Here is a 26,846-nt window from a genome sequence, read left to right on the forward strand (position 1 = left end):
GTTGTCAATATGGCTGAGAAGGACTTATTTAAATATTGTGCCACCAAGATGACCAGAACAAATGGACACTCGGTTTGTCTGGAATGCTTAGGGGAAGGGCATAATGTCCAGACTTGCATGCATTGCAAAAAACTCAACCCTAAAGCTCAGGCTAAGAGAGCCATAAGGCTGAAAGTGGTACTCTGGGAAAGAGCCAAGAAAGCCTCGAGTATCACTAAGATATCAATCCCTTCAGCTTCTAGTGGTGATTGGATAACCACACCAGCCTCTGCTTCCAGAACAGCGTCTCCAGCCCAGAGCCGATATCCCTCAAGCCACTCGGCTGTCTCAGTTCTGACGGCTTTGGATCCCGCTTGAGGCTTGCACTGCCCACTTGAGACCCAGAGCCTCACGAAGATTCCTCGGAGCCGACACCTGCCTTCAAAGTCACCCTCGAGATCAGAGCCAGTGCCTGTTCCAACATTGAAGCCAAAAAAGAAGTGAGTGGAGTCGACTGCAACCTGACCAGCTTCGGCTCTGGTGAAATCGGCTCAGAAGAGCTTGGTGCCAAGAGCAATTCAGAGGAGTTAGGATCCAAAAGGCTCGACTCCGAGGGGCTCAACACCAAGATCAGATCTGGTGGGCTGAAGGACTCAGATCCGAAGACCAACAACCAGACCAGATCTACACCAGAGGATGTTAGCCAGAGGACTTTGAAGGTCCTTGAGCTTCCAAGAAAGAAGACCAAGACAAATCATAAGGAGAGACCTGCAAAACAGTCTGAGATAATCATTATAGACAAGCCTCCATGGCCTCTAGGGTCTTTACAAAGTGCATGGCTGTGGTGGTAGCTTACTTATGGAAGAAGGGATGCTTTATCTACCTGTCTTGATGATTGGCTGGTTTCAGCCCCCTCTAGTGAGTTATTAGAACATGGGTCTAGTCATCAATACCTGTACAAAATTAGGTTTGTTAATTAACTTTTAGAAGTTTGTACTTAAACCCTCTCAAAAGGCACAGTTTATAGGAGCAGTCCTAGAGAGTGTCTTTAAAAAGGGTTTACGGCCCCAAGAGAGGGCAGATAAAATCCAGAACTTGGTAAATCGGGTTACTCGTTGCAGATTCCAGTCGGCTATATCTATTCAGACACTATTGAGTCTGATGGCCTCTACCACAGCGGTCACTCCAATGGCTCCATATACGTAGACTACAGTTGTGGTTTTTGTCCATTCACAACTTTGAGACACAGAAATAGGATAAGAAATATTCCATCCCTAGGGCGATTCTCAGATCACTTGAATGGTGGACCAAGTATGACCACTTATTCAGAGGGGTGGAGTTTGGGTTCCACCAGATAGAAGTGACTGTAACTACTGATGCTTCACATCAGGCTGGGGTGCCCAATGTGGTGTTCTCAAGACTCATGGAAAATGGTCTAGACACAAGTAGGAGTTACACATTTATGTCCTGGAGATGAGAGCAATTTGATATGCCCTTATCACTTTTGCAGATACTGAAAAGTGGAAGACGGTCCAGGTGCTAACCGACAATTCCACCGCTGTTTTTTATTTAAACAAGCAGGGGAGGCACAACCTCCAGTGTCCTGTGCGAAGAGGCCATTCTGATATGGGAATGGGCCTTAGAAAGGGATATTACCCTCCATGCTGTACGTATCCCAGGCACTGCAAATGTTGTAGTAGACAAGCTCAGCAGACTCCACATGGAGAATCACGAGTGAACCATAAAGGATGCTTACTTAGAACAAGTGTTTCATGAGTATTTGTGAAAGGGGAATCAGAAAGTCCTGAGGTTTTGCTCAAGGGGAGGCCTAGGACCGAACTCTTTAGGGGACACTTTCCAGTTAACCTGGAAAGGGAACCTCTTCTATGCCTTTCCCCCCATTCTGCTGATTGCCAGGACAATTAGCAAGATACAGAGAGGCAGACCAAACATAATTCTGGTAACGCCTTATTGGCCCAGACAACCTTGGTTCCAACACATACAACACTTATTCAAAGATTTGCTTTTTCATTTCAGATCAGAACCAAACTTAGTCACACGGGGGTATGGTATCACGACATACCCAGACTGAAACTAACAGCTTGTCTCATAATACAACAGGGCAACTCTCTGATAGATTAGCAGAGGTCATCTTCAATTCTAGACAAGAAAACACCAGAAAGTCATACGGCTTTAAATGGGACAGATTTACCACATGGGCTAGAGAAAAAGAGTTAGATCCCTTTGAATACCATTTGTCACAAGTCCTAGAATTCTTATTGATGCTCAAAGATGAAGGCTTATCCAATTCGTCAGTTAAGGTCTATCTAGTGGCCATTTCGGCCTTTCTGAGATAGATGGGAAGATGGTTTTCTCCCACGACATCTCTTAAGTTGTTTCTTAGAGGCTTACAAAACCTCTCTCCACCAGTGAAGAAAATTGTACCTCAATGGTCCTTGCAGTTAGTTTTGGCCAGGCTGATGCTTCCACCATTTGAGCCACTGGCGAGTTGTTCATTGAAATATCTAGCCTTGAAAGTTTCCTTTCTAGTGGCTGTTAACATCCACTAGATGGATGAGTGAATTAGCTGCTCTAAGATTGGACCTTCCTTTTCTTAAGATACATCAGGGTAAGGTGGTATTACGCCCTTGTGCTAGATTTAGACCTAAGGTTGCAAGTACTTTTTATTTATCCCAGGACATAGTACTCCCGGCGTTTTTCCCTTCGCCCTCCAGTAACTCGGAAAAGGCATTGCACACACTTGAGGTAAGAAGGGCAATATTATTTTACTTAAATTGTACATCACCCTTTAGAAGGGACAACTATTTGTATGTTATGCAGGGACCAGGAAAGGGAAAGTAGCGACAGTTCAATCCTTAACAATTAAGGAATGCTATATATTAGCACACTTACCTTGTCTCTTGGAAGTGAAGTTACGTGCAACAAGATCTCAGGCTTCTTTGGCTGCATGGTGGAGGGGAGTTCCCATTCATGACATCTGCAGTGCAGCTACTTGGTCGTCTTTGGACACCTTCACAAGACATTATGCTCTGGATGTGATGGAGAGAAAAGAATCAGCAGTAGGACAAGCTGTACTTCACTCACTCTTCCAATAAGAGTACAACCGCCTCCAAGGTAAGAAGCTTGTTAGTCTCCCATGTGGGACTGCACAGAAGATGGACAATGAAAACAGAGTTACACTTAACTGTAACTGCTGATCGTTGACGTCTTCTGTGCAGGCACACATACCCTCCCTCCTGGCCTGCTGTGCTTGTTCAATATTTACCCCAGGACAGTGACTCAGGAGAACTGAGGGTAAGGAGGCGCCGCCTCCCAGTGGCATGTTAGGTGGGAAACGCTGCACATGCACACTGGGTAGGCAAGCGCCCCCTAATGCATTTTAGTTTAAAACCTTGCCGTATTGGCAGGCCTGTGTGTGCACAGTCCCATGTGTGCCTGGACAGAAGATGTCAATGAACAGCAGTTACAGTAAGTGCAACTCTGTTTTCTTAGCTATACATTTAATTTCACTTTGAAACTCCAAGAGGGTATGAGAAAAGCAGAGTCAACTGGTCCCCACCACATAATGATTCCTATCTTTTTACACACACCCTTCTGAATCGAGCATTGATTTAATGCTCTTGATTCTGTGGGTTACTCAGCATATCTTCCATAGTCTTTTTAAAAATGGCAAGGCCTTTATTATCTCCTAGAGGCTAAGCCCATCACATGTTTCCCCTTCCCCTACCACCTATCACATGCAAGAATTTTTAGCCATAGACTAGCACTGAAGAGGCCCCATGTGGAGCTATAGCTCAGTAGAAAAGCACAAGCTTAGTACATGTGGTCCTAGATTCTGTCCTGTTGTGATTTCAGGGGGAAAAGTTGGAAAATGCTCACACATACACCTAGGAGTGCCTTTTTATATTTTATATTCAGTCAGCATGACTGGTATTGGACCAATAGCCTTGCAAAGAAAACCTTTATGCCCTTAATTTGCACTGCCTCCTTCATCTCATGTAGCCATGCCACCCTCCCCACAATTGCCTGTGTTTCATGTCTGTTGCTCCCAGACACTTCATCCATTTTTCTCTGCTCCCACCACCTCAGCTGTTGGGTTTATTATCACATGATCAGTAATTAGTCAGGAAGATACAGAGTTTCTGGTACTTCCACACTCATCCTTGTTGGGCTGTTTAATTTTATTTGTTTATTTACTTTATAGTATGGGTGGTTTACACAGTTTACACAGTTTAAACCTTGCAATAGAAACAGTATAATAAAAATAATTAACTGTGTTAAAAGGCTGTATTATAAAGTTTAAAAATAATGCAATAAAAACAGTCTGACATAACATATAAGAAATGCAAAAACTGGATTACAGAAATAAGGGAACAGTGCAGTTAAAGTCAGTGCATGCAGTAAACAGTGCCATACACCATAGCACATGTCTTCTTGTAAAAGAACCTTCTGAAAAGCCCTCCCACCCACCCCTTGGCAGTGTGCTGAGATTAGCTGCAGACTGAGTCTTCTATCCTTCCAGGTGACTTTGAGAGATTGAAGGAGGAGGTATGAAGGCAGTAGTTTGGGGCTCCCCATTGACTTCACCAAAGGTGTTTTAATGTTTTTGCCTCAGCATCATTACATTATTTGAGTGAGGGAACTGATCTCCCAGAGTATATGATTCCAATTAACTTAGCACCTCCATTGCCATACCACCACCTTTTTCAGTTTTCCTCCTTTTACTGATGAAGTCCTGTCAGCTCAAGGTGTCTTTCTGCTATTGTAATGTGTTTCCTCCCAGAATTGGATAGTGCTGTGCCAGCACAAGTAAATTTGGGAGCAGTCTTCTTTCTGCCCACTAAACACAGCTCAAGTATAGAATTGCCCTGAGAAACATTTTTGCCCCATTGCCTATTGCCGCTTTTCCTTTTATTTTATTTGCTCCAAGTAACATTTGTGTTTTGCTAGAAAATTATTTTATTTACCAGAGATGGTGGCCTGTGCTCTTTTTTAGAGCTTGGTTTTATTTGTTTCTTGTTTTAGACACTGTTTAATGGACTAAACTTTGCAAATCGTCTTGCTCGGGGAGGGGGGGATGCTCTGGAGAAAGCTAAGAAAGTTGCAGCTGCCTGCCCCCAAAGATCATGGAGAGCAGGCTTGCGACTGGAGAAACGATTTGCAAACACAGGCTTTCTCTGACTTTTAAGGCAGCGATCCTAACAGTTCTAACAGAGAGGGGAGGACTTCACCGACATGTCAGCTTTCTCTAGAGCATTCCCCACCCCTCCAGCAAGACGATTTGCAAAAGCTGCTGTCGTAGGCTTTCTCCGTCTCTTCAGGCAGCTGTGCTAACAGAGAGGGGAAGGAACAGAAGGAAAAGGGGTGTGGGAGAGGGACTTCAGTACCCAGAAAGACTTGCGAAAATGATCAAGTGCCCTTCGCGTGAAAGATGTCACTTGTAGCAAGGCTCATAGAAAGTGAGAAAATAGCCTTGTGGCTATTTAGCAAGTTAGCAAGTTCCTGGTTTCCTCAAGATGAGTTGAAGAAGGTATACCTGCAAAGGAAATAAGGTGCACACACACCACACAAGGAAGTGAAGTGTATATCTACACCACCTTACTTTCCATAGGCAGACCCCTCTGTTCTTTTACTCTAAATTGAGGGTCCACCTCTATGGTTTTATGGTCTCAGTCACAAAACTCCCAAGTTGCTCAATATCTGAACCACATGACCATAACATCATCTTTGGATTTTCACCAATTTGTTGTTTTGGGGTTCTTTGAAAGACACATGGGCACTTGGCATAATTTTTTTATATGGATATTCCATTTTTTCAGAAAACACATACATCCCTTATGCCCCAAAAGCCCCATTTCCTGTGCCAGGTCAAGTCAAAAAGTCCATTTCTCATACCAGGTCATAGAAATAGCTGATTCAAGACTATTGCTGAACCTTGATCTAGCACAAGCCTAAATGGCTTTTTACAGGAGCCATTTTAGGAATCCACAATATGAAAGCTATACCTAATAGCCACAATCCTAGAAGACAGTTCTCTAAGGTCGTCTAGCTAAATTCACTAAATAGTGAAACAGACATTGACAAAGATGTAATCATGGGAAGGATGGCTATAAAGTATAAAAATCTTGTAGGCACAGAAGGGAGAGTGTGTTTTCCCATACCATCCCAGATTCTATTCAAAAACAGTTACTATCCCTTACAGTTTTTGCCTGTCTCTTTCTGAAATCTCGGACATCAGGAGGAGAAATCTCTACTAATTCTGCTGTTCAGTTCGTGTTTTTTAGTTCTATCTCATAGCTAAACTACACAGTGATGCCTGGCATGTGTTCTTTAAGTGTCAAGTTTCACAATTTTATCTGGGAACTGTAGTTTTAAAAGAGCCACTTGGATTGGATTGCTGTGGAGAAAAAAAGATTCTCTTACTGTTTTTGTGGGGAATGGAATATTACTGACCTCTCCCCTTGGCACACTAAACTCATGAAGAGCAAGGTTCAGGTCCTGTAGCACATCCGAATTTTGCTCTGTTAGACAACAGAGCATAAGCCAACATATAGAATAAATCAGAATTGCCAGAACATACGTATTTTGTAACGCTTTATGGCTGAGGTAATGTGATACTGGTGGACTGAGAAGGGAACTACAAGAGACACCTAGCATGTGTTCTTTAAGTGTCGGGTTTTGCCATTTTACCTGGGAATTGTAGTTTTAAAAGAGCTGCTAGGATTGAATCGCTGTGGAGAGAAATAGTTTCTCTCACTGTTTTTGTAAAACAAAGAGTAGAGAGGGAGGGGTGAAAAAGAAAATAAGCTTTTGGCTAGTGCCCTTAATTCCTTCATTACTGAACTACACAGTCTCCCCCCCCCCACCACCACCACTCTAGGTGTGTCGCAAATCCTTTGCTTTCTCTTGCTGGTGCTGTCCTTCCTCTACTTAGAGGTAAAATTTTCCTCCCAAAGCCTATGAAGTTGTTTACTGGGCTGGGAAGCCTTCAGTAGCATGTTTGTGTTTGTAGCTTTAACTTTCTTTGGCTAGTGCCCTTAACTCCTTAGTTGCTGAAATACACACAGTTTCTCCCTCCCCACTTTATTTTAAGACCTGGCAGATTCTACTCTGTGATGGAACTGGCATAAAAATGTCAGGATTACCTAATGCTGCATTCAGCAAGAAGCAGGTAAAGGCTTGAAACAGCAGCAGGAAGGGAGAATGACTGACAGATCCCTTCCCCCTTCCATGTCTAGCCAGAGAGAGAATGGCAGTTGGCAATAGAATGATGATCAGACAGACAATGCTGACAGAATGGGGGGGGGGGGGTTGACAGAAAAAACTGAAGAGTTAAGAGAGTTGGAGTCTAGCATCTGACCAGAGCGGGTCAGCCAGAGTCCTCTGTGTGAGGAAGAAAGGGAAAAGTGTATCCTTACAGTAAAACATAAAGTTTGTGAAGCACTTTTAGTCCTTGTACTAAAGTAGAACAGAGCATTAAATTTTACTAGACAAAAGAGATCTGGGAACTTGTAGTTGGCCCACGATGTGGGTAGAAAGGAGTCTCCCCTTCGGTCAAAGGAACCGGGTTATAGCTTGGATGTGAGTATAACTCCTCCCCAGTATCTGGACAGGTTTTTTAACTCAGTGGAGTACTCTGAGGTCTAAAATTAAAAGGGAGGGAGTGCTGTGTGTGCAGAAACTGGAGCACTTAATCGGTGAAGGGGTGAAAAGGAGGAACTGTACATCGAAGAGATCGAGTCTGATAACACCAACCTCTCTCACCTAAGCCAGCATAATAAATTTAACCAGACCAAGTGTTTTATGCCTCACACAGTTGAAGTAATCTGTGTAAAAACCACTCACTTGCTGAAATTTTTAAGTACTGGCCTACACTTCTACCTATCCATCCTATCTGTGAATAAACCTTTTGTTATCTTTTAAACTTCCATAAGCCTCGTGTGTGAGTTTCATTTTTAAGGAAAATGTAAATCCCAGTTTTTCCCTCTACTTAAACTTGGCTGGATAACATCACAACCAATATGTTCCTTAAGGTAGGAAAGTTAAGAAAGTTAAAGCTACAAATACAAACATGCTATTCAAGGCTTCACAGCCCAGTAAACAACTTCAAATTTTACCTCTAAGTAGGGGAAGGACAGCACCAGCAAGAGAAAGCGATTTGCGACACATTTAGAGTGTGTGTGTGGGCGGGGGGGGGGGAGAGACTGTGTAGTTCAGTAATGAAGGAATTAAGGGCACTAGCCAAAAGCTTATTTTCTTTTTCACCCCTCCCTCTCTACTCTTTGTTTTACAAAAACAGTGAGAGAAACTATTTCTCTCCACAGCGATTCAATCCTAGCAGCTCTTTTAAAACTACAATTCCCAAGTAAAATGGCAAAACCCGACACTTAAAGAACACATGCTAGGCGTCTCTTGTAGTTCCCCTCTCAGTCCACAAGTATCACATCACCTCAGCCATAAAGCGTTACAAAATACATATGTTCTGGCAATTCTGATTTATTCTATATGTTGGCTTATGCTCTTTTGTCTAACAGAGCAAAATTTGGATGTGCTACAGGACCTGAACCTTGCTCTTCATGAGTTTAGTGTGCCAAGGGGAGAGGTCAGTAATATTCCACTAGGACAACTTGACAACTTAGCCAAGTGGTGAAATTGAATATGGGATTCAGTTTCCTTTCCCAGCTCATTAATCACCCTATACATGTTCCTCCCTTCCTGGAATGTAACTTGGGATCTAATTTCCCAATTCCATCAGATAAGCCTGTTATTCTATTCTTTCCCAGCACCATGTAGCTCTTATTTCGTGCGTAGCTCACAGGTGTTGCCCTAATCTATCAAAATCTACCTGTTGGTCCAGTTAGATGGCATAGTTGCACACCTGAGAAAGTTTCATGCTTTTGAAATGTACATGAAGCTACTGGCAGATGTCATCTGGAGATTCGGGAGGTATGATGACGGGATGGGGCTTTTCTGTGGTGGCACTACAACTATGCCACAATTGCCCCCTGTGATGGACAGGTAGCTGTCCTGTTGCTGAGAGGAAAAACAACCACTTAGCTGTTTCACACCTGAGCCTAAAGGAATGCTGCTCCAGCATTCAGTGATCTTGGTGGGGGCGGGGAGAATGGGAAAGAAGGAGGTGTCTATTCTGCCTCAGGGAGGGTACAGACAGAAGAGTTGAGAACTGCTCAGAAAAGGGAGCAGACATATTCTGATACAGCTCTGCTTGGTGGTGTGGCACAGCAGCTTAACTCCACCTCTGGGTCCCATTCCGCATGGCACACTTTATGCCAGCACTTCTGAGTATGCACACTGATCAGTGCTCAATCAGCTTGAGCTGGCATTTTGCACTGCACAATGTCAAGGCAATTTGGCATCTGCAATTCCAGATGTGTGGAGATGTGTGTCTGTTTGAAGCTGCCTTTTGTGGGGGCTAGGGCTGACATGGCTTTTAAAAAAAAATTTCAGTGCATGCATCGTAATGTTGCAATGTTGGAACCCAGTGTGTCTACCATCCCCCTCCTTCTCCCTGTCCCTGTATTTGCTGATTGGGCAGTGCCATGCCTGTCAATTTTTTAAAGTGCAAGTGGCAGCAGAGTTCTGTGGGGAAACCTCCAAAGTACTTTTCTTGCTTATTCCCCTAGCAGATTGCTGTGGTGTAGTTTGAATTGTCTTCTTGGTGCAAAATGTTAAAATGTTACTGCCCAAACAAAACAGTGTTCTCATTGGCCTTCTCACATCCCGTGACCATGTTCTGCGGTGGGAACTGTGTTCTGAGATGAGTCCCTCACCCTCGTTTCCAAATCACTGTTAACATGAGCCTTGGTTGTAAAGAAAGGAAAGAAAAGAGTAAACCCAAGAATGTGGATTGCCATCAGGAAACAGGTTGAACATTGTGCTTAAAGGGGTAGAATGCACGAATGTCACAGCATTGCTACACTCCCTTAATTAAAAAGGGGGAAGTGGATGCTCAGTTGCTTGAGGTTTGTTTCAGGCTTCTCCTTATGCTACAGAGTTAGTCAGATGAAAAAAAACATGTAATGTGCAGCACAGTTTGCAAGGTTATGAATTCGCAGTTTTGATTTTACAATACATCTGTATGAGAAATGATGTCGCAGCATTAAGACCCTTGTTTAAAAAATAATAATAAAGAGGGAGGCATGGAGAGCTGGGGGGTGGGTGGGAATGGTTTCCACATTGTGGCCAACTAATCAGCACCCAGGGAAAGGAAAGGGTGGGGGAGAGAAGCAGTGTAGAACTAGGAATTCTGCATGCACATAAGACACATCAGCGGTGACTCAGCTGTAGCTTCAAAAACAGTCACCTTCTATGCACAAGGGGAAAGCCAGGGAGAGTTCGATTCTGTGCCTTATGCTTCCTTTTCTCATGTGGAACTCTGGAGATCAAGAGAAGCAGAATGAAGTCTGAATTGCAATAAATTGACGGTGCAGAAAACACCTGGGAGATGATGAAGTTGTGAGGCATGTCTCTGGTGATGAGCAAGCAGGGTAACTACAAGCATTAAAGAAAATTCACCACATAACCTGTACTTAAATAAATCTTTGGTGTTGTTTTTTTAAACCTCCTGCTTCAATAATCTCTGTACTTTTCATGGTCAATACAAAACTTACCTCACAGCAGCCACTTAAAGTCTATACACTTACTACCCTAAGAACATCTTGTAACTGAGTGGAAGGTTATAGCTCAAAACCAACCATGTCCCCCAGATTCATGAGGCAGTGAGTTTCCTTGGTTTCAAGGAAAGAAAGGGCCTGTCACACCTCCCTGCAGATATTTTGCCTGGCACTGCCTATTGTCATTTGACAATGCAATCCTATTCAGAATTACTGTAGTCTGAGCCTATTGATTTTAAACTGGAATAACTCTGCATTGATTTTAAGATGGAATAACTCTGCACTATAGGTAAAGCCATTTTTGGTTCAATTGGCTTTTGAATTTTTAAATTTCAGATACTGGTCATTTCGTAAACTGACCCATGCCTTGAATAACCTTTTTATCAGCTGTGTCAGTTTATTCCCTTGGGATTGCTGCTCTCCTATTTGTCAATTCTCACGCTTTCCTTTTTGTAGTTTGACACTATTTGTAATTTTATTTGCTGTTCCTGTGTGTCTTAAAAACGATTTCTTTAAAAAGGCAAGATACAAATATTTTTAATGTGTGAATATGATAAGAACGTTGATGGTAAAGTGCCATGTAAGCTAGTAGAATTGTTTACATGTAATTAAATGTACTTTGATTTGGCCACACTTGATTCATATTTTATGTTTAATCTAAAGGTTTACAACAGGTTTCTAGTACTCCTTGCTTCTCTCTTGTCCTTTCTGAGTTCGTAGTTAGTGTTTTCTAGATTCCTCTACACTAATAAATGTTGCCCAAAACATGGCTGTATTATTTGCAATGAATGATCCATTTTTTACTCCATTCATCTATAGTAGAATCAATAGTACTGTTCATGTAGATCCAACACTTACAAGAAAAATGAGAAAATAGCCCCAAGTTGTTCAGAGGTGCTCTTCCTCACTTTTACACATCCCAAATTGCACTGGCTTGGGGATGTGCTGATTTGTCCATTCACAGAATTATCTGAAGAGGAAGCTGTTTTATCGTGCAGATTTTATCATAATAGAAGAAGAACTTTAAAAATGGTACGTGATATTTATAAGGGCCAAAGTCACCTTCTCTTTAGCATTCAATGTAGCCAGATTTCCTGTGTGTCCACAAAACTAATACTTTTGCAACAGGATTGGATTTTTTAATTTATTCTCTCACCATCAGATAATCACTTCTACAAATGCATAGGCTGATTTATATGAGGGGTCCCCAACCTTTCTGAACCTGCAGGCAGCTTTGGAATTCTAACACAAGGTGGTGGGCACAACAACTAAATTAACAATAACTCTTCAACATTTCAGGCAGAAGCTCTGCTTAATAGGATGCCTTTTAAAATTAATGTATTGTTTTAAAATATTTTCTGTTTACCTCCAGTGGCAGCTGCTTTCAAAGCAGTGTTTTTGAATCTGTATAGCCAGTCAGAAGCTGTGCTGGGCAAAAGCCCCACCTGGCCTTATCCACTTTCTAAAAACACTTGGCAAGCACCAGAAAGGTGTCAGCAGGCACTGTGGCATTCACGGGAACCGTGTTGGAGACCATTATTTGTTTGATATTGGTCAGTTGCACACTGAAGTCATGATATGTAGAGTTTTTCTTAGTTTCTGGATTTACACTGATTTTTGTTTAATTTCTAGGCCAGTGCTCCATGTATTCTGTTCATAGATGAGATAGATGCTATCACGCCCAAGAGAGAAGTTGCCTCAAAGGACATGGAGCGGAGGATTGTAGCCCAGCTTCTAACCTGCATGGATGGTCAGTTCTCAACAGAACTTTGTGAAATTACATTTTCAAATTTAGTTTTGCTCTCAAGCAAATGTATCATGTAGGGTTCCCAGGTGCCTGCCAGTGGTGGGCAAACTCACGGGGAAGTTGCCCATCACTGGCAGGCACCCAGGGAACACACACCATGCACGCGCTCCTTGGGAGCACAGTGCCATCACTTCTGAAAGCGACGTTGTTGCATCAACCACAGGACTGTTCCCGCTCTTTGTTTGGGGCCGATTTGGATCCCAAACAGGCCAGATTGGCCCCATGCAGAGCTCAAGAGCGCTTACACAGTCAACGTGGTGACATCACTTCTGGAAGTGATGTCAACACGTGGACAGCATGAGGTACGTGCCAGGAGTCCCTACTTTCCTAGCGGGAGGTGAGAGGGACTTGGCAACCCTAATATGCCACGTTATAAGCAACAGATTTCTAAGTAGCAGATCTCTTTAAATAGCAGCAAAATCCAGAGGAATGTGTGTTATAATAACATTCAATTTATATACCGCTCTTCAGGACAACTTAACACCCACTTAGAGCAGTTTACAAAGTATGTTGTTATCCCAACAGCAATCACCCTGTGAGGTGGGTAGATCTGAGAGAGCTCTGGAAGAGCTGTGACTGACCCAAGGTCACCCAATTGGCTTCAAGTGAAGGAGCAGGGAATCAAACCCGGTTCTCTAGATTAGAATTCCACCACTGTTAACCACTACACCAAACTGGCTCTCCAGCAGACTAAACAATGAAGCATTTTGTGGTTCCTAAAAGATGGGGTGTTTTTTAACGGCAAAAGATTCCCTATGCTAGCACCGAGTTTGTCACAGAACATTGTGGTCACCAAAGTGGATGTATCTGTGTATCATGTTGTCATGATCCTGGGCTTAAGAAAACCTGAGGCCTTAGAGTAAATTTCTCAGTAGGCTTACATTTCCCAAGATTCTTCTCAGCTTATGGATAGGGAGGGGAAAAGAAGCTAGTTTCTTTATGTGTTAATTTTGCACCTAGGCTTTCCAGTTGCCTACTGGTGGCAGGCAATTTCCCAGGGATTTGCCCCATTGCCCTCTGATTGCTGGCAATTGGTGGAAGGTGGCAAAACCCACGGTGATCAACCACCACCAGCAGGCAACCCAGGAAAGCGCACACCAGTTGCGCTCCTGGTGGTGTGCAACAATGTCACTTCTTGAAGTGATGTCATTGTGCCAGCCACAAGCGTACTTCTGCACTTCACTGGGGGCAGTTTTGGCCCCTAAGAGACTGAATTTACCCTGTGCAAAGCACAGGAGCACGCCCATAACTGGCATGATGGAAGTGATGTTATCGCGCAAGTGCCAGGAGCATATGTGCACAAAAAAGACTCCCAGGAAATACGAGGTAAGTGCCAGGTCCCGTCCCCCCCTCCTGCCAGGAGGTTATATGGACCTGGCAACTCAATTTGCCCTTTGTTTTAAATGTATCCCGTTAAACTGTTTCCCACAAGCATTTCTTTTCCTACTTGTTTAGTATTGCCCCTGTTTAATAAAACCGTCGTTTTACTTTACCAGAGTCCTCCTCAAGCTCAACTAGTCTCCTGGGAATGCCCTCACCATCTTCTTTTCTGATGAGCAAAACATTAAAACATTACTTATCATTTGAGCATCTTTAAGGGAACTCTGTCTTTGAAGCAGCATTGGTTTAAGACAAAAATGGGATTTATTTGTTATTACTTGATTGTAAATTCATTTCCAAATAAAGATTTTGCATTATAAGTAGAGTTGAATATGGAATAATTGTTTAGAAAGGTATCTGCACAGTTAAAGAATCTTTTTAACTCCTGTATCAGTGGTGTTTAACCTGTACTAAGTGCAGCAGATGTAGTATGGATAAAGATAATTGCAAGAGGTGTGAATCATCTAAGGCAGACTTATCAAACAGAGCTGTATTAAAATAAATACTTTTTGGCATCAAATGTTTTAGAATAGAGATGAGCATGAACCGGAAAAAACAAACCGTGCGGTTCGTGGTTCATCACATTTCACGAACCACGAACTTTCACGAACCTGTTTGCAAACTGGTTTGTTTGGTTTGTGAAAACATCACATCTGGGTCAGCAAATTTGTCACTTCCGAGTCAGCACAAGGTCACTTCTGGGCCCACGGAAGACCACTTCTGGATCAGCAGAAGGTCTGCAGGAAGTCCATCCCCTGTTGCCTAGGAAACTGATCAGCACCAGGCTGTCTGCAGTGATGGACCAAAAAACGAACCAACAAACAAGCTAAAGTTTGTGGCAGTTTGTCAGAAATGGGCTCTGATGAACCGCTGGTTCGTGAACCACAAATTGGCCCAGTTCGTGCCAAACTTTGGTTCGTACTTCGGTTTGTGCCCATCTCAATTCTGGAATATACCAGCACAACCTTTGTATGATTTTAAGATTAGAATTTTTGTTAAATTTTGGGCAGAAAGTTGTAGAATTGGTAATTTATTTTATAATGGGCCAAATTACTGCTATTTTATTGAAAATAATTTATCTAAGAAGAATAGATGTCTATGATATAGTATCTTGCTGTTTCAATAAAATTGACATTTAGGGATTTGTGAGGGTAGAATAACCAAGAACAAGTTTGTTCAACATTGGCAGTTGAATGCCACATTTTTGACAGGCTTCTTGATAACATAAGATCCTATGTTCTGTTTTCTCATTTGCAATGAACCTTAGAACATCTCAATAAAAATGTGAACCACCAAGAAAACCAGCCTATATGGTGGGTAGGTGAGGTTCTACTTGTTTTCCTTTAAGTCAGAGCTGAGGATAATAGCTGTGTAATGTTTCAATACAATCCTAAACCGAGTTACACCTTCTGAGTCAATTGTAGGCTTAGAAAGGAGCATATCTTCTTAGGATTGCACAGTAACCTTGAGATCCTGTGCAAAATTCCTCCAGTCTGAGCCTTTAGGCTGGAGTAACTGCATAGGATTGCATTGCAAGTCCCTGGTTCAAGTGTCACAGTTGCCATGAACTCACTAAACTGCTTGGGCAAGCAGCTCTCAGCTTTCTGTCTATGGAGCCTGAACTTAAAATATAAGAATAATGCATAATAATAATGCATAACCAACAACAACAACAACAGAACGATTAATAATATTTTCTTTCTGTTAGCCACATTTGGGGTAGACATGGGATATGATGGTGCTCTTGGCTTCACTATTTTATTTTTATTTTTTATTCAAAACTTTTATATGCCACCTTCCCACTCAAATAAGGTCCCCAAGGTGGTGAATAATAGCTAAAGATATTAGCACCTTTAAAACAGCATTTAAAATGTATATATAAATATTTAACAGTACAGTAAAAACACAGACATGGAAATCCATAGAGAAGGGCCAGTAAGAGTTTATTATCATTGAGTTTATTGTGAATCTCTGACCTAACCCGGTATGACTTGTGTTGATTGTTAAGTGGGCTGTGCACAGCATAGGATTAAAAGTCGCTCAAGCTTGACCCCTGAGTGTGTGTTCTCTAATCTAGGTGGTTTGGAAAGGAGCATAAAGAGTGATGTCCTGATAGTAAAGCACAGTCTCTATCAGTTTGCCTAAGAATTTGCTGTTTCTTCCTGTCCTTCCTCAGACTTGAATAATCTGGCTTCTGCTGCTCAGGTCCTAGTCATTGGAGCAACCAACAGACCAGACTCACTGGACCCAGCCCTGAGACGTGCAGGAAGATTTGATCGTGAAATTTGCTTGGGGATTCCAGATGAAACAGCCAGAGAAAAGTATGTATGTATGTATATATACCCCACCTTTCAGTTTGTTTAAATGCACATTGTGCCTAACAGCTAAAGTAGAAACACCAGTTAAAAGCATACTAAAACACTCCAAAACCATGGCACAGCTACTCTGCAAAATAAGCAAGAACATAGAACTGAGGCCAGCACAAAAAGTGGCAGCAAATAGATTTGTGAGGATCACAAAAGCTGTCCTAAAGAACATGTTCATAATAGCCTAGCACCTAAATGGTAGTAGGAAAACCAGAAGTTCCATAGTCTCAGCCCAATTGTTAATGTGAGAATGCACAAAAATGAGCATCTGATCAAGATTTTAATATGCAGATGGGTTCCTTTGCTAATATAAGTTCATCTACGGTCTTCCTGTGCAGTCCCACATGCGCAGGCCTGCCGATACCGGAGATTTTTATAGCTCTATACCTCTAGGGGGCACTCTCGCCTCGCAGCGTACATGCACGGCTGCTTTCCCGCCGAAACGGCTCCTAAGAGGCGGAGCACCCCTCACATACCCTCAGTTTCTCTTTTGCCGCCGATGAGTGAGGTTTACAGCTCTTCTCTTCGAGACGCGATGTTGGAAACGGCCTTGTTTAAGCGATGTGAGACCTGCGATCACAAAATGACAAGGTCAGACGGTCATTCTACTTGCTTATACTGCCTTGGGGAGACGCACAATACCCAAGCGTGCAAGCATTGCCGCGCGTTCACCTCCAAGGCCAGGGCGGAGCGAGCGGATTGCCTGCATGCCTCCCTCTGACAACGTGCTATGGCTATATCGGATCCCCCGGCGAAGGCGTCTTCCTCTGCTCCATCTAGGTCCTCTCGTCCTGCTCCGGAAGCGTCGGGCTCCAAAACCCCACACTCTCAACCGTCCCCGAGTCGGTCGGAGTTGAGAGCCGGGAAGGCAGTGCTAGCGCGGAGTTCGTCGGAACTGGCCCTGTCGGTTCCAAGACGTCCTCGGAGTTGACCTTCCACTTTGTCCGCCGTTCATGCTTCACCTGACCGCACAGCACATAAGAGTCGGATGCCCTCGGTTCCAGGAGCGACTCCGCCATCCTCTCAGGACGCGACTGTGTCAGATCTGAAGACTTCGGCTCCGTCTTCTACGTTGAAAGCTGGAACCGACCTGGATAAGAAAAAGAAAAAACGTAAGCACTTGACCAAACAGGATACTGCTGTGCTGGAGAGTCTGATCTCGGCTCCCCCGTCGGTTCCGACTGAGATGACTGCTCCCGATCCTTCGGAGAGACGTAAAGAGTCAGCAGAATACCCTTCCTCTAAGACTGCCCCCCCTTCGAGGGTGACCCAGGAGGAGGAGGTGATTCCGATCGAAAAGCCCCCCACACCATCGGGTCGGCCTCCATCGACGTCTTACGAATCGGGCTCAGTTTACTCGGTGAGGAGTTGGCGGAGCAAGTCTGAACGTCACGACAGCCCTTATTCCTACCGGAGCTGCTCCAGAGGAAGCCGACATCGGGATGAGCCACTTGCCCCATATTATGAAAGGGAAGGTTCCTACTTTTCGGACCGACCATATAGAAGGGTTTCGCTATCCCCTTCGCCTAGAGTTGGTTCCTATGTTGAATATGGCCAGACGCTGCATCCATCAGAAGTTGAGCCTCATTGGATCCGAGCCAGGTACAGCGAATCCCCCCTATCGGATTCACCAGAGAGGGAGATTGGGCCTTCGGAGGAGGCGTCGCCCACCGATGATTTCAGGGCCTATAACAAACTTCTTCAACAGATGGCTAAGGCGTTGGACTTGGAAGTTACATCCGCTGAGTCCAAATTTACAGGTAAGATCCTGCAACAAATCTACCCGGTATCTACTCCCTCTGTTGCCTTTCCCTTGATTGAGGGCTTTGCAGATCTCTGGACTAAATTACGGACCAGGCCCGCATCTTCTACAGCCACTAACAGGAAGGTGGAAAACCTTTATCGGACCAAGGATGATGCTCATCCTTTCCTTGCAAACCATCTGCCTCCATCCTCGCTGGTGACTGAGGAGATGCAAGCATGACCCCGACAGGGTTCGATGTCTACTCCGGCCGACAAGGACAGCAGGAAAATCGATGCCATGAGAAGGAAGTTCTACACTTCAGCTACGTTTGGCATAAAGGTAGAGAAATATGCCGCTATGATGGCAGCCTACCAGCTCTTTTTATGGAAAAAGGTGGCTACCTTCCTCCCAAGGCTTCCTGATGAGCAGCGGACCCTGCTTAGAGTAATTAAAGAGGAGGCTGTCCGCCTTTCTAGGCACCAGAACAACGCTGGCAGGAGTATGGCTGACACCTCCGCCAGGTCACTTCTTTCAGCAGTGGTATTACGCCAGCATGCTTGGTTTCGCACGACTGCTCTCCCTGCGGAGACGAGGAATAGGGTGGAGGATCTACCCTTCGAAGGCACCTCACTCTTTTCAGAAAAGACTGATGAGTATCTGTCTAAAAAGAGAACTGATCGCCTGACTGCCTGCTCGTATGGGGTTCTTCACCAGGCGCCTCAGCAGTCTTCTCATCCATATTATCGGTCCTTCCAGCGTGGCAGACAATATCAGTACCAACCCTATCATGGGTATGCTTACCAACCTCACAGAAGCGACCAGAGCCCACAGTCTGCTTTTCCTAGACGGAGGCAAGGCCAACGTCCCAAGCCTGGTTCCCAACAGCAGCAGGCTAAGGACCAAACCCAGTTGCACAAGCAATTCTGACAATTACAGGGACCTGATCCCACGTTTGGGGACAGGCTTAGTGCATACTGGAGTTCATGGTGTTCAATTTGTTCTGATGTTTGGGTTATTTCTATAGTATAGTTTGGTTATAAAGTTGAATTTGTTGACTTACCTTATTTACGTTTCCCTGTTTTTTCTTCGGAACCCCCACAGTCTGAGATCTTGGAAGAGCTTACTGCTCTGTTGCAGAAAGGGGCGATAGAGGAGGTCCCTAGTGCCTCCGCTGGGTTGGGGTTCTATTCCAACCTTTTCCTGGTGGAGAAGAAAGATGGAGGGCTTAGGCCTATCTTGGATCTTAGGGGCCTGAACAAGTTTATCCGAATTCGAAAATTCAAGATGGTCACTTTGCAAATGGTTTTGGCTTCATTGCCCCTACACTCCTGGTTTGCAGTCCTTGACTTGAAGGACGCTTATTTTCATATTTCCATTTTCCCTGAACATAAAAAGTTTCTATGTTTTGTTTACAATCACCGGGTATTTCAGTACAGAGTCTTACCCTTTGGACTGGCCACTGCCCCGAGGGTGTTTACTAAGTGCATGGCAGTGGTGGTGGCCCACTTGCGGCTTCAGGGCTGATGCATATTTCCATATCTGGATGATTGGCTGCTAGTTGGCAACTCTACAGCAGATGTATCTAATCAAGTGTCCGTTACTCTAAATTTGTGTCTCCGTTTGGGGCTTTTTGTTAATCAAAAAAAGTCGAAGCTGCTTCCTGTTCGTTCCATTCAGTTCATAGGAATAATTTTAGATGGTATAAGGAATGTGGGTTTTTTGCCTGTGGACCGTGCATCTAAGATTAAGAGACTTGTTTCTAACCTTAAGAGGTGTCACTTTCAGTCTGTCCGGTTTATCCAGACTCTGTTGGGCTCCATGGCCTCCACGACTGCAGTGGTCCCACTGGTTAGACTTTTCATGCGGCCACTTCGTGGTTCAATTCGGTCTTTTCTCCGGGCCGTGATTCACAGAATAGAAGACTTTCGGTCCCCAGGAGGGTGGTGTCCTCGTTAGACTGGTGGTTGGAGGATGCTAACCTATTTAGGGGAGTGGAATTTGGGCATCGACAAACTCATCTGTCGGTCACTTCAGATGCCTCATTGTTTGGCTAGGGGGCTCATTGTGATGGGGCTTACGCTCATGGTTTATGGTCTGAATCAGAACGTAAGGAACATATTAATATTCTTGAGTTGGGAGCAGTTTTATATGCACTGATCTCTTTTTCATATGCCGTACGGAACAAGTCCATCCAGATCCTTACGGACAACATGAAGGCGATGTTCTATATAAACAAGCAGGGTGGCATGCCGTCTGTTGCTCTGTGCCCCGAAGCACTGAAACTTTGGAAGTGGGCCATAGAACACGCTGTGTGGCTTCAAGCAGTGCACATTCCGGGGGTGGAGAATTCTATGGCAGATCACCTGAGCAGGCTCCACAGGGACAATCACGAATGGTCCCTCCAGGACAAATATCTCACCCCGATCCTCTCCAGGTGGGGGTTTCCAAAGCTAGACCTCTTTGCGACAGCGGAGAATCGCAAGACTCGGTGTTATTGCTCCAGGGGAGGAGTAGGCCTAGAATCACATGGGGACGCGTTTCAACTAGACTGGTCGAGTCCCCTGTGTTATGCCTTTCCCCCGTTCCCGCTTCTAGCCAGGGTCCTCAGCAAGATCCAGAGGGACAAAGCGTCTGTCATTCTAGTGGCCCCGTACTGGCCAAGGCAACCTTGGTTCCACACTCTCTTGCATCTGCATAGTCAATCAATCAGTCTCCCGGTGGTTCCAGACCTCCTGTCCTGCGACGGGGTACTTCACCACATTGGGAGACTCAGACCGACAGCTTGGTTGATCAGACAGGACGTGCCTTCTCCTCCGCTGTGACTCACGTGTTACTTAATGCTAGACGCCTGTCTACTCGGCAGTCCTATGCTCTTAAGTGGGACAAGGTTTCTGCCTGGGGTCGGCAGAGGGATTTGGACCCTTTTCTTTCCTCCCTCTTTGACATATTGGAATTTTTGTGGGAGGTCAAGCAGAAGGGATTGGCCAACAGTTCAGTTAAGGTTTATGTGGAAGCTATTTCTGCCTTTCACTCACCTGTTGACAGGAAATCTGTTTTTTCCTATTATTCTGCAAAGTTATTTTTAAGGGGATTAAATAATCTGTTTCCCCCAGTTCGGGCTCTGGTTCCACAGTGGTCCTTGCCCCTGGTTCTGACTCGTTTGATGTCTAAACCATTTGAACCTTTGGCCTCGTGTCCCTTGCGTTACTTGTCAATGAAAGTGGCCTTCTTGATTGCGGTCACTTCGGCTAGGAGGGTGGGGGAGTTAGCAGCATTGTCTTTCAAGCCCCCTTATTTGAAACTGCATTCCGAGAAGGTTGTCCTTAGAACCAAGATCGAGTTTTTGCCAAAGGTGGTGTCTCATTTTCACCTATCGCAAGAGTTGGTCTTGCCAGTTTTCTTTCCTGTCCAGGCCTCGGAGGCAGAGAAGGCTCTCCATTCCCTAGATGTCCGCAGGGCCATTCTTTTTTATCTAGATAGGGTGAGGTCCTTTAGACTTGATTCTAATTTATTCGTTTGTTTTGCGGGACATAAAAAGAGCAGGAAAGCAATGTCTCAGACTATCTCGAGATGGGTGGTCCAGACTATATTGACATGTTACACTACTGCTAACCTACCTTGTCCTTTGGAGATGCACACCCATTCCACCAGGTCCCAGGCGTCGTCAGCGGCTCTCCTCTTCACGACATCTGCAGAGTGGCAACATGGGCCTCGGCGGATACCTTTGTGAAGCACTACGCGCTGGACATCCTAGATAGAAAGGAGACAGCGGTGGGCATGGCAGTTCTACATTCAATTTTTATGTGATGCTTTTGCGTCACCTCCACCCAGGTATTAAGCTTTGTAATCTTCCCATGTGGGACTGCACAGGAAGACTGTAGATGAAAAACAGTGTTTCACTTACCGTAACTGTTGTTCATCTAGGTCTTCCGTGCAGGCACACATGCCCTCCCTCCTTCCCCACTGACTCTCTTGGTACTTACCTTGCTGTAGGGCGGCGAAAGAGGACTGAGAGTATGTGAGGGGCGCTCCACCTCTTAGGAGCTGTTTCGGCGGGAAAGCGGCCGCGCATGCGTGCTGAGAGGCGAGAGCGCCCCCTAGAGGTATAGAGCTATAAAAATCTCCAGTATCGGCAGGCCTGTGCGTGCGCAGTCCCATGTGTGCCTGCACAGAAGACCTAGATGAACAACTTTTACGGTAAGTGAAACACTGTTTTTCCTTTTGCGTATCCTGGATCACAGAACGCTTAGGACTTTGTGTGTTAAAACTAGTTTCTCATAATGTCGTAGAAACATAATATGATCCCTTAAAATTACAGCTACTTCTGCCATTTTGTTGTTAATAGAATTCTGAAGACATTGTGTCGGAAGCTTAGACTCCCAGAATTGTTTGACTTTCATCACTTGGCTCATATGACTCCAGGCTACGTTGGTGCTGATCTCATGGCACTTTGCCGTGAAGCAGCTATGTCCACTGTGAATAGAATTCTTGTTAAACTGGAAGAGGAGAAACCTGAAGCCCTAAATAGTGAAGAAAAAGAACCTGGGCCAGCCATGGAGAAGAAACTAGACAAGCCTATAAAAAATGATACTGAAGTTCCAGAGCTTCCCACTAAAGTATGTAGTTTTTTTATTATGGTCTACTGTAAGTCTCAGTATTTTACAGTGTGGGTACATAAGATTCCTTTCCCAGAAAAGGTTTATGAACAAGTGAGATTCAACCAATGTTCCTTATACTGAATCAGGTCACTGGTTCATCTGTCTCAGTATTGCCTATTCAGAATGATAATGGTTCTCCAGGGTCACTGGCCAAACAAGATCTTTCCTACCTGCTTCATGAGATCCTTTAACTGTGTCAAGCCTGAGACCTACTCTAGCACCTCAATTCTAATTTTATACAAATCAGTCCCAAAAAGAGCTGGGAAAATTGATTGCTGTTTTTTTTAACTTGAATAGATAATTTTTCATATTGACTTTGTATTTCTTGCTATGCTACCTGGCTTAAGTATGCATGTATGTTTGGTGTATTTTTATCCCATTGTTACTCCAAGGAGCTGATGGCATTGTGCTTATTCTGTTGGTTTATTTCATCTTCACAACAACCATGTGAGGCAGATTAGGCCACCCAGTAATTTTCATGCCAAGAAGAGATTTGAACCTGGGTCTCCCTGCTCCTAGTCCAGCAATCTGTTATACCATTACTGACTATCTGTGCAGCACACATGATTGTCATATTAAGATGACACAAACCATCTCCTGGAAATATTGCTTGCACAAACCCCATTGCAATAAGGCCATCAAGAAGACTACTTATATAAGTTCGACTGAAATTAAAAGGGCTATGCAAGAGCACTCCTGTTCCTTGGCTCTCATTCTTTTCAGTAGAGTTTGTGCAGGAGAACTTCTCATGGACTGTGCCTCAAATCTTCAGACTTACTTTAGATGTGTTGATCCCACAGAACAAGAAACACATATATTTATTTGGACCAACTAAAGTTCAAGTAAGTCACCACTGTAGGAGGACTGAGTAGACAGACACCTAATTATGGGACACTCTGGCCATGGTGGCAAAGATACATAAATGCTCTTAAACAAGAACACAATAAATGAAAAAAATACTTTTGTAAATATGAAACATGGTGATCAACCAGGTCTCTCTCTCTCTCGTGCTCTCAATCTCAATCATGGGACCCTGCAGAAGGTTTGCAAGGCACCAAGAGGGAGGAAAGTAAAGTGAAACAGATACTACTTGTAGCAGAACTGAAGATGAATTTTGAAGGCATGCTAAATACCATCATTCTGCTGAAGAAATATACCAGATAAACAGGAGGTGATCATAGTGAAGAAAAGGAAGGGGCTAATCCACTCACCCCACAACACTCAGACAGTTCATCTATCAACCACTAAACCATTCACCAGCAGCAAGAGAAGGGACAATTTCAGTTTCGAACGCCCCATGCTGGCTTCACCCAATGTGCACTGGGTGAAGCCAGCGCAGGGTGTTTGAAACTGAAAGTGTCCCTTCTCCTGCTGCTTTCAAACTTGCCATTTGGGAACCCTCTTCCTCCCCCATCAAGATGGGGTGGGAAGTTTGAAAGCAAGCAGCAAGAAAAGTGCTGCGCAAGCAGCTGCTGCCGCTTTGCCTAAAGTTTCCCAAAGCGATACAAATTGCTTCGGAAAGCTTTGATTCGGTATTTTCAAATCAGGCCAGCAGTGCTGGACCTGATTCAGGAATTCCGAATTTTTCCGATTTGGACCCAATTCAGGTTTTTTTTTCCAAACCAGAATCCCGAATTGCACACCTCCTTCTGCGGGAAGTTACAGTGCAGTTCTGTGCAGAGCTACTCCATTCTAAACTCACTGAAATCCATGTGCTTGGACTGTACTAACTCTGCATAGTATGTCAGTCCCTTTTCCCAAGATTACTTAGCAAGAAACTTTTGGCATACCTGCACTATCCCTGGACTGATGAGAATTTAAAATAATATTTTAATTCATGTAGGTACAATCTCATGTTGGGCTTTGAACCTAGGTAATTTATCTCCACCTGTCATAGCCAGTTGTGCAAGAAACTGCAGTGGAAGGAAGCAGGGCTCTGTAACTCTTTTATTTGTGTATAGTTTATGGGAGTGAGGTAGTACCAGCAATTTCTGTAACATTAATACTCCAGGCCTTCTAATTCCACCTAGGCTGTTTTGAAAACCTAAATATTAATAGTGGCATACTTGGCCAGTAGGATAGGGGAATGGAGGGATTCTGTGTATTTTTTAATTGATTTGTTTGGGATGGATCCCTTTTTACGTGTTTGTTTCTATTTCAATTTTAACATAAGTAGAAGATGTAGGTTAAAGAATTTTTAGCTTGCAAGGCTTCATTTGTTACTTTAGAGACTATATTCAAAGATCATGAGGGGGGTGTCAGTCTCTGTTAACAATACCCTGCTGAGAATTACAGGTGGAATTACCCTGCTGAAGCTTCTAATATTAATAAGCATAGAATTAATTCACCTAGTAATCTTATTGATGACCATTTGATGAGGTGGTTTGCCATCATTAGAATTTTAGTATAGTGCTATGTGTAGTAGATGATCTAGAAACATCCTAATTTTTTCACTCTTGTAGTGCAACATTTGGCCTCTAGAGTGCTGTTTCACTGAGGGGCGGTGGCATTGTGCCAGCGGCTGTTAGCATTGAAAATAACTAGCTACCTCCCATTGTGCAGGATTGTTTAACTGAAGGAGGCAGTGCCCTCCCACCCACCCACCCCTTGACCCGACTGGGATCAGGCATGGAGCAGGAGGCAATGCCTGCCCCCCCCTTCACCCACCCAGGACCAGGTGCGGAGCAGGTGTCAATGCCCCTCCCCCTTCACCTGGCCGGGATCAGGCGCGGAGCAGGTGGCAATGTCTTCCCCCCGCCTTTACCCAGCCTGGATCAGTTACATAGGAGGAAGCAGTGTCCACCTGCCTGTCCTCCCCTTTCTAGAGCCCGTTGTATTTTTTGCCATATCATATATTTCTTTAACCACACAAGGAGAAAAGAATGATGGGTTAGATCTAGCACAAAATTTCCACTTGTACTAGAGCTCTTGTGCAAGTGGAAGTGCAAGAAAAAGACCAGGGTAGCTGCTTACATTAAGTCAGACTTGTTGTATCTCCACATATTTCCACTTGTATCGACTCAGAGACTCTTACCTCCATTCCTGATGGCTATCCGAGCCACTCAGGACCCCAAGGAGCTTCTAAAAGCTCTGGTCATTTCTTTTGAAGCACCCCAGCTTCCTGGGTTCTTTCAAGTGTGTGTATCTCCTTGGCAAGCAATACTGGACACAAGCAGGTAAAATATTATTGGAGTTTATTGAAGAAAGAACACAGCAGCGTATGCAAAGCGGAAACTGCTCTTAAAAGCATTTAGGCAAGGCATGAAAATAAATAAGCTTGCTGTCCTAGCTATGTTCTGACTAACTAAAACACTACTAGCTGTCTAACCAACATTCTCTGAATTGGTTCCAAAGTTGGTTGATCTTACCAAGGTTTAGCACAAAGTCCATCCATGCCAGCTTCCTCTAGGCATCCTGGAAGTGGCATGGAGCTGAGAAGCTCTTTCTCGCATTGCCGGTGGTTGGCAGTGGCTGGAAGGTGGAAACTGACAAACTGCCTAGAGACTCTGAGGCTTCTTGAAATCTAGGGGGCATCTGCCCACTCACAGGAACCAATCAGGGCTCAGTTACAGCATGTGAAAGTTTAGGGAGTATGGCTAGAGCTGAGCATTGCAGCAGGCTCCAGCCTTCTCAAGGCCACTTTCTCACAGGAAGAAAGCAATCCCAAGTGCAGTTAATTAACAGAGGCCTAGTAAGTAAACAGGCCTAGTAAGAAATCTGCAAGACGAGGCCTGAACCAAAGTTTCAAACTTAGCATACTGTATTTGGTGGTAAGTGGTCCTTACACCACTTGTGCAAGGTCTTGAGTAATTAATTTCTGGGCACTATATTATGTAAGGAGGAAAGTGTTAGGTGTTGCACAGAATCTTGTGCAAGCAAAACTACACAAAGTCTTTTTCTGCTTGTCATCTCTGGATTCAAGCCTGAATTCCCTGCACGGCTATGGTAAGATCTTGGGCAAACACCCAGTTGTTTGATTACACACACACACACACACACACACACACACATACCTGATTTGAAAGCTGCAGTAGAAAGTGGAGAAACGCTCGGCATAGAAACCCTTAAGCTTAAACACCTCATATCCTGATGAAGGCATCCATCCAAATGACACATGACACTCAATTACATGGCAATGTATCTAATTGTTTTTCTCTAAGACAAAAAGCAGTCTTGGAGCAGAAAGAGTGGTAGGGGGAGATACTGCTTAACACTTTCCCATCTTGCCATTTTCCCATTCAAAATCATCCTCCTCAT

General features: G+C 44.2%; 1 protein-coding gene across 1 annotated transcript in view; it reads left to right on the top strand.

Moving 5' to 3' along the window:
- Positions 1 to 26,846, top strand: part of NVL (nuclear VCP like) — a 129,964-nt gene that overhangs the window by 44,956 nt on the left and 58,162 nt on the right. The window contains exons 11-13 of the mRNA XM_054979806.1: positions 12,267 to 12,384; positions 15,998 to 16,142; positions 22,277 to 22,547. Of these exons, the coding sequence (XP_054835781.1) occupies positions 12,267 to 12,384; positions 15,998 to 16,142; positions 22,277 to 22,547 (534 nt within the window). The remainder of the gene's footprint in view (positions 1 to 12,266; positions 12,385 to 15,997; positions 16,143 to 22,276; positions 22,548 to 26,846) is intronic.

Source organism: Eublepharis macularius, chromosome 1, assembly GCF_028583425.1.
Source record: "Eublepharis macularius isolate TG4126 chromosome 1, MPM_Emac_v1.0, whole genome shotgun sequence".
In the NCBI taxonomy this organism is placed as follows: domain Eukaryota; kingdom Metazoa; phylum Chordata; class Lepidosauria; order Squamata; family Eublepharidae; genus Eublepharis; species Eublepharis macularius.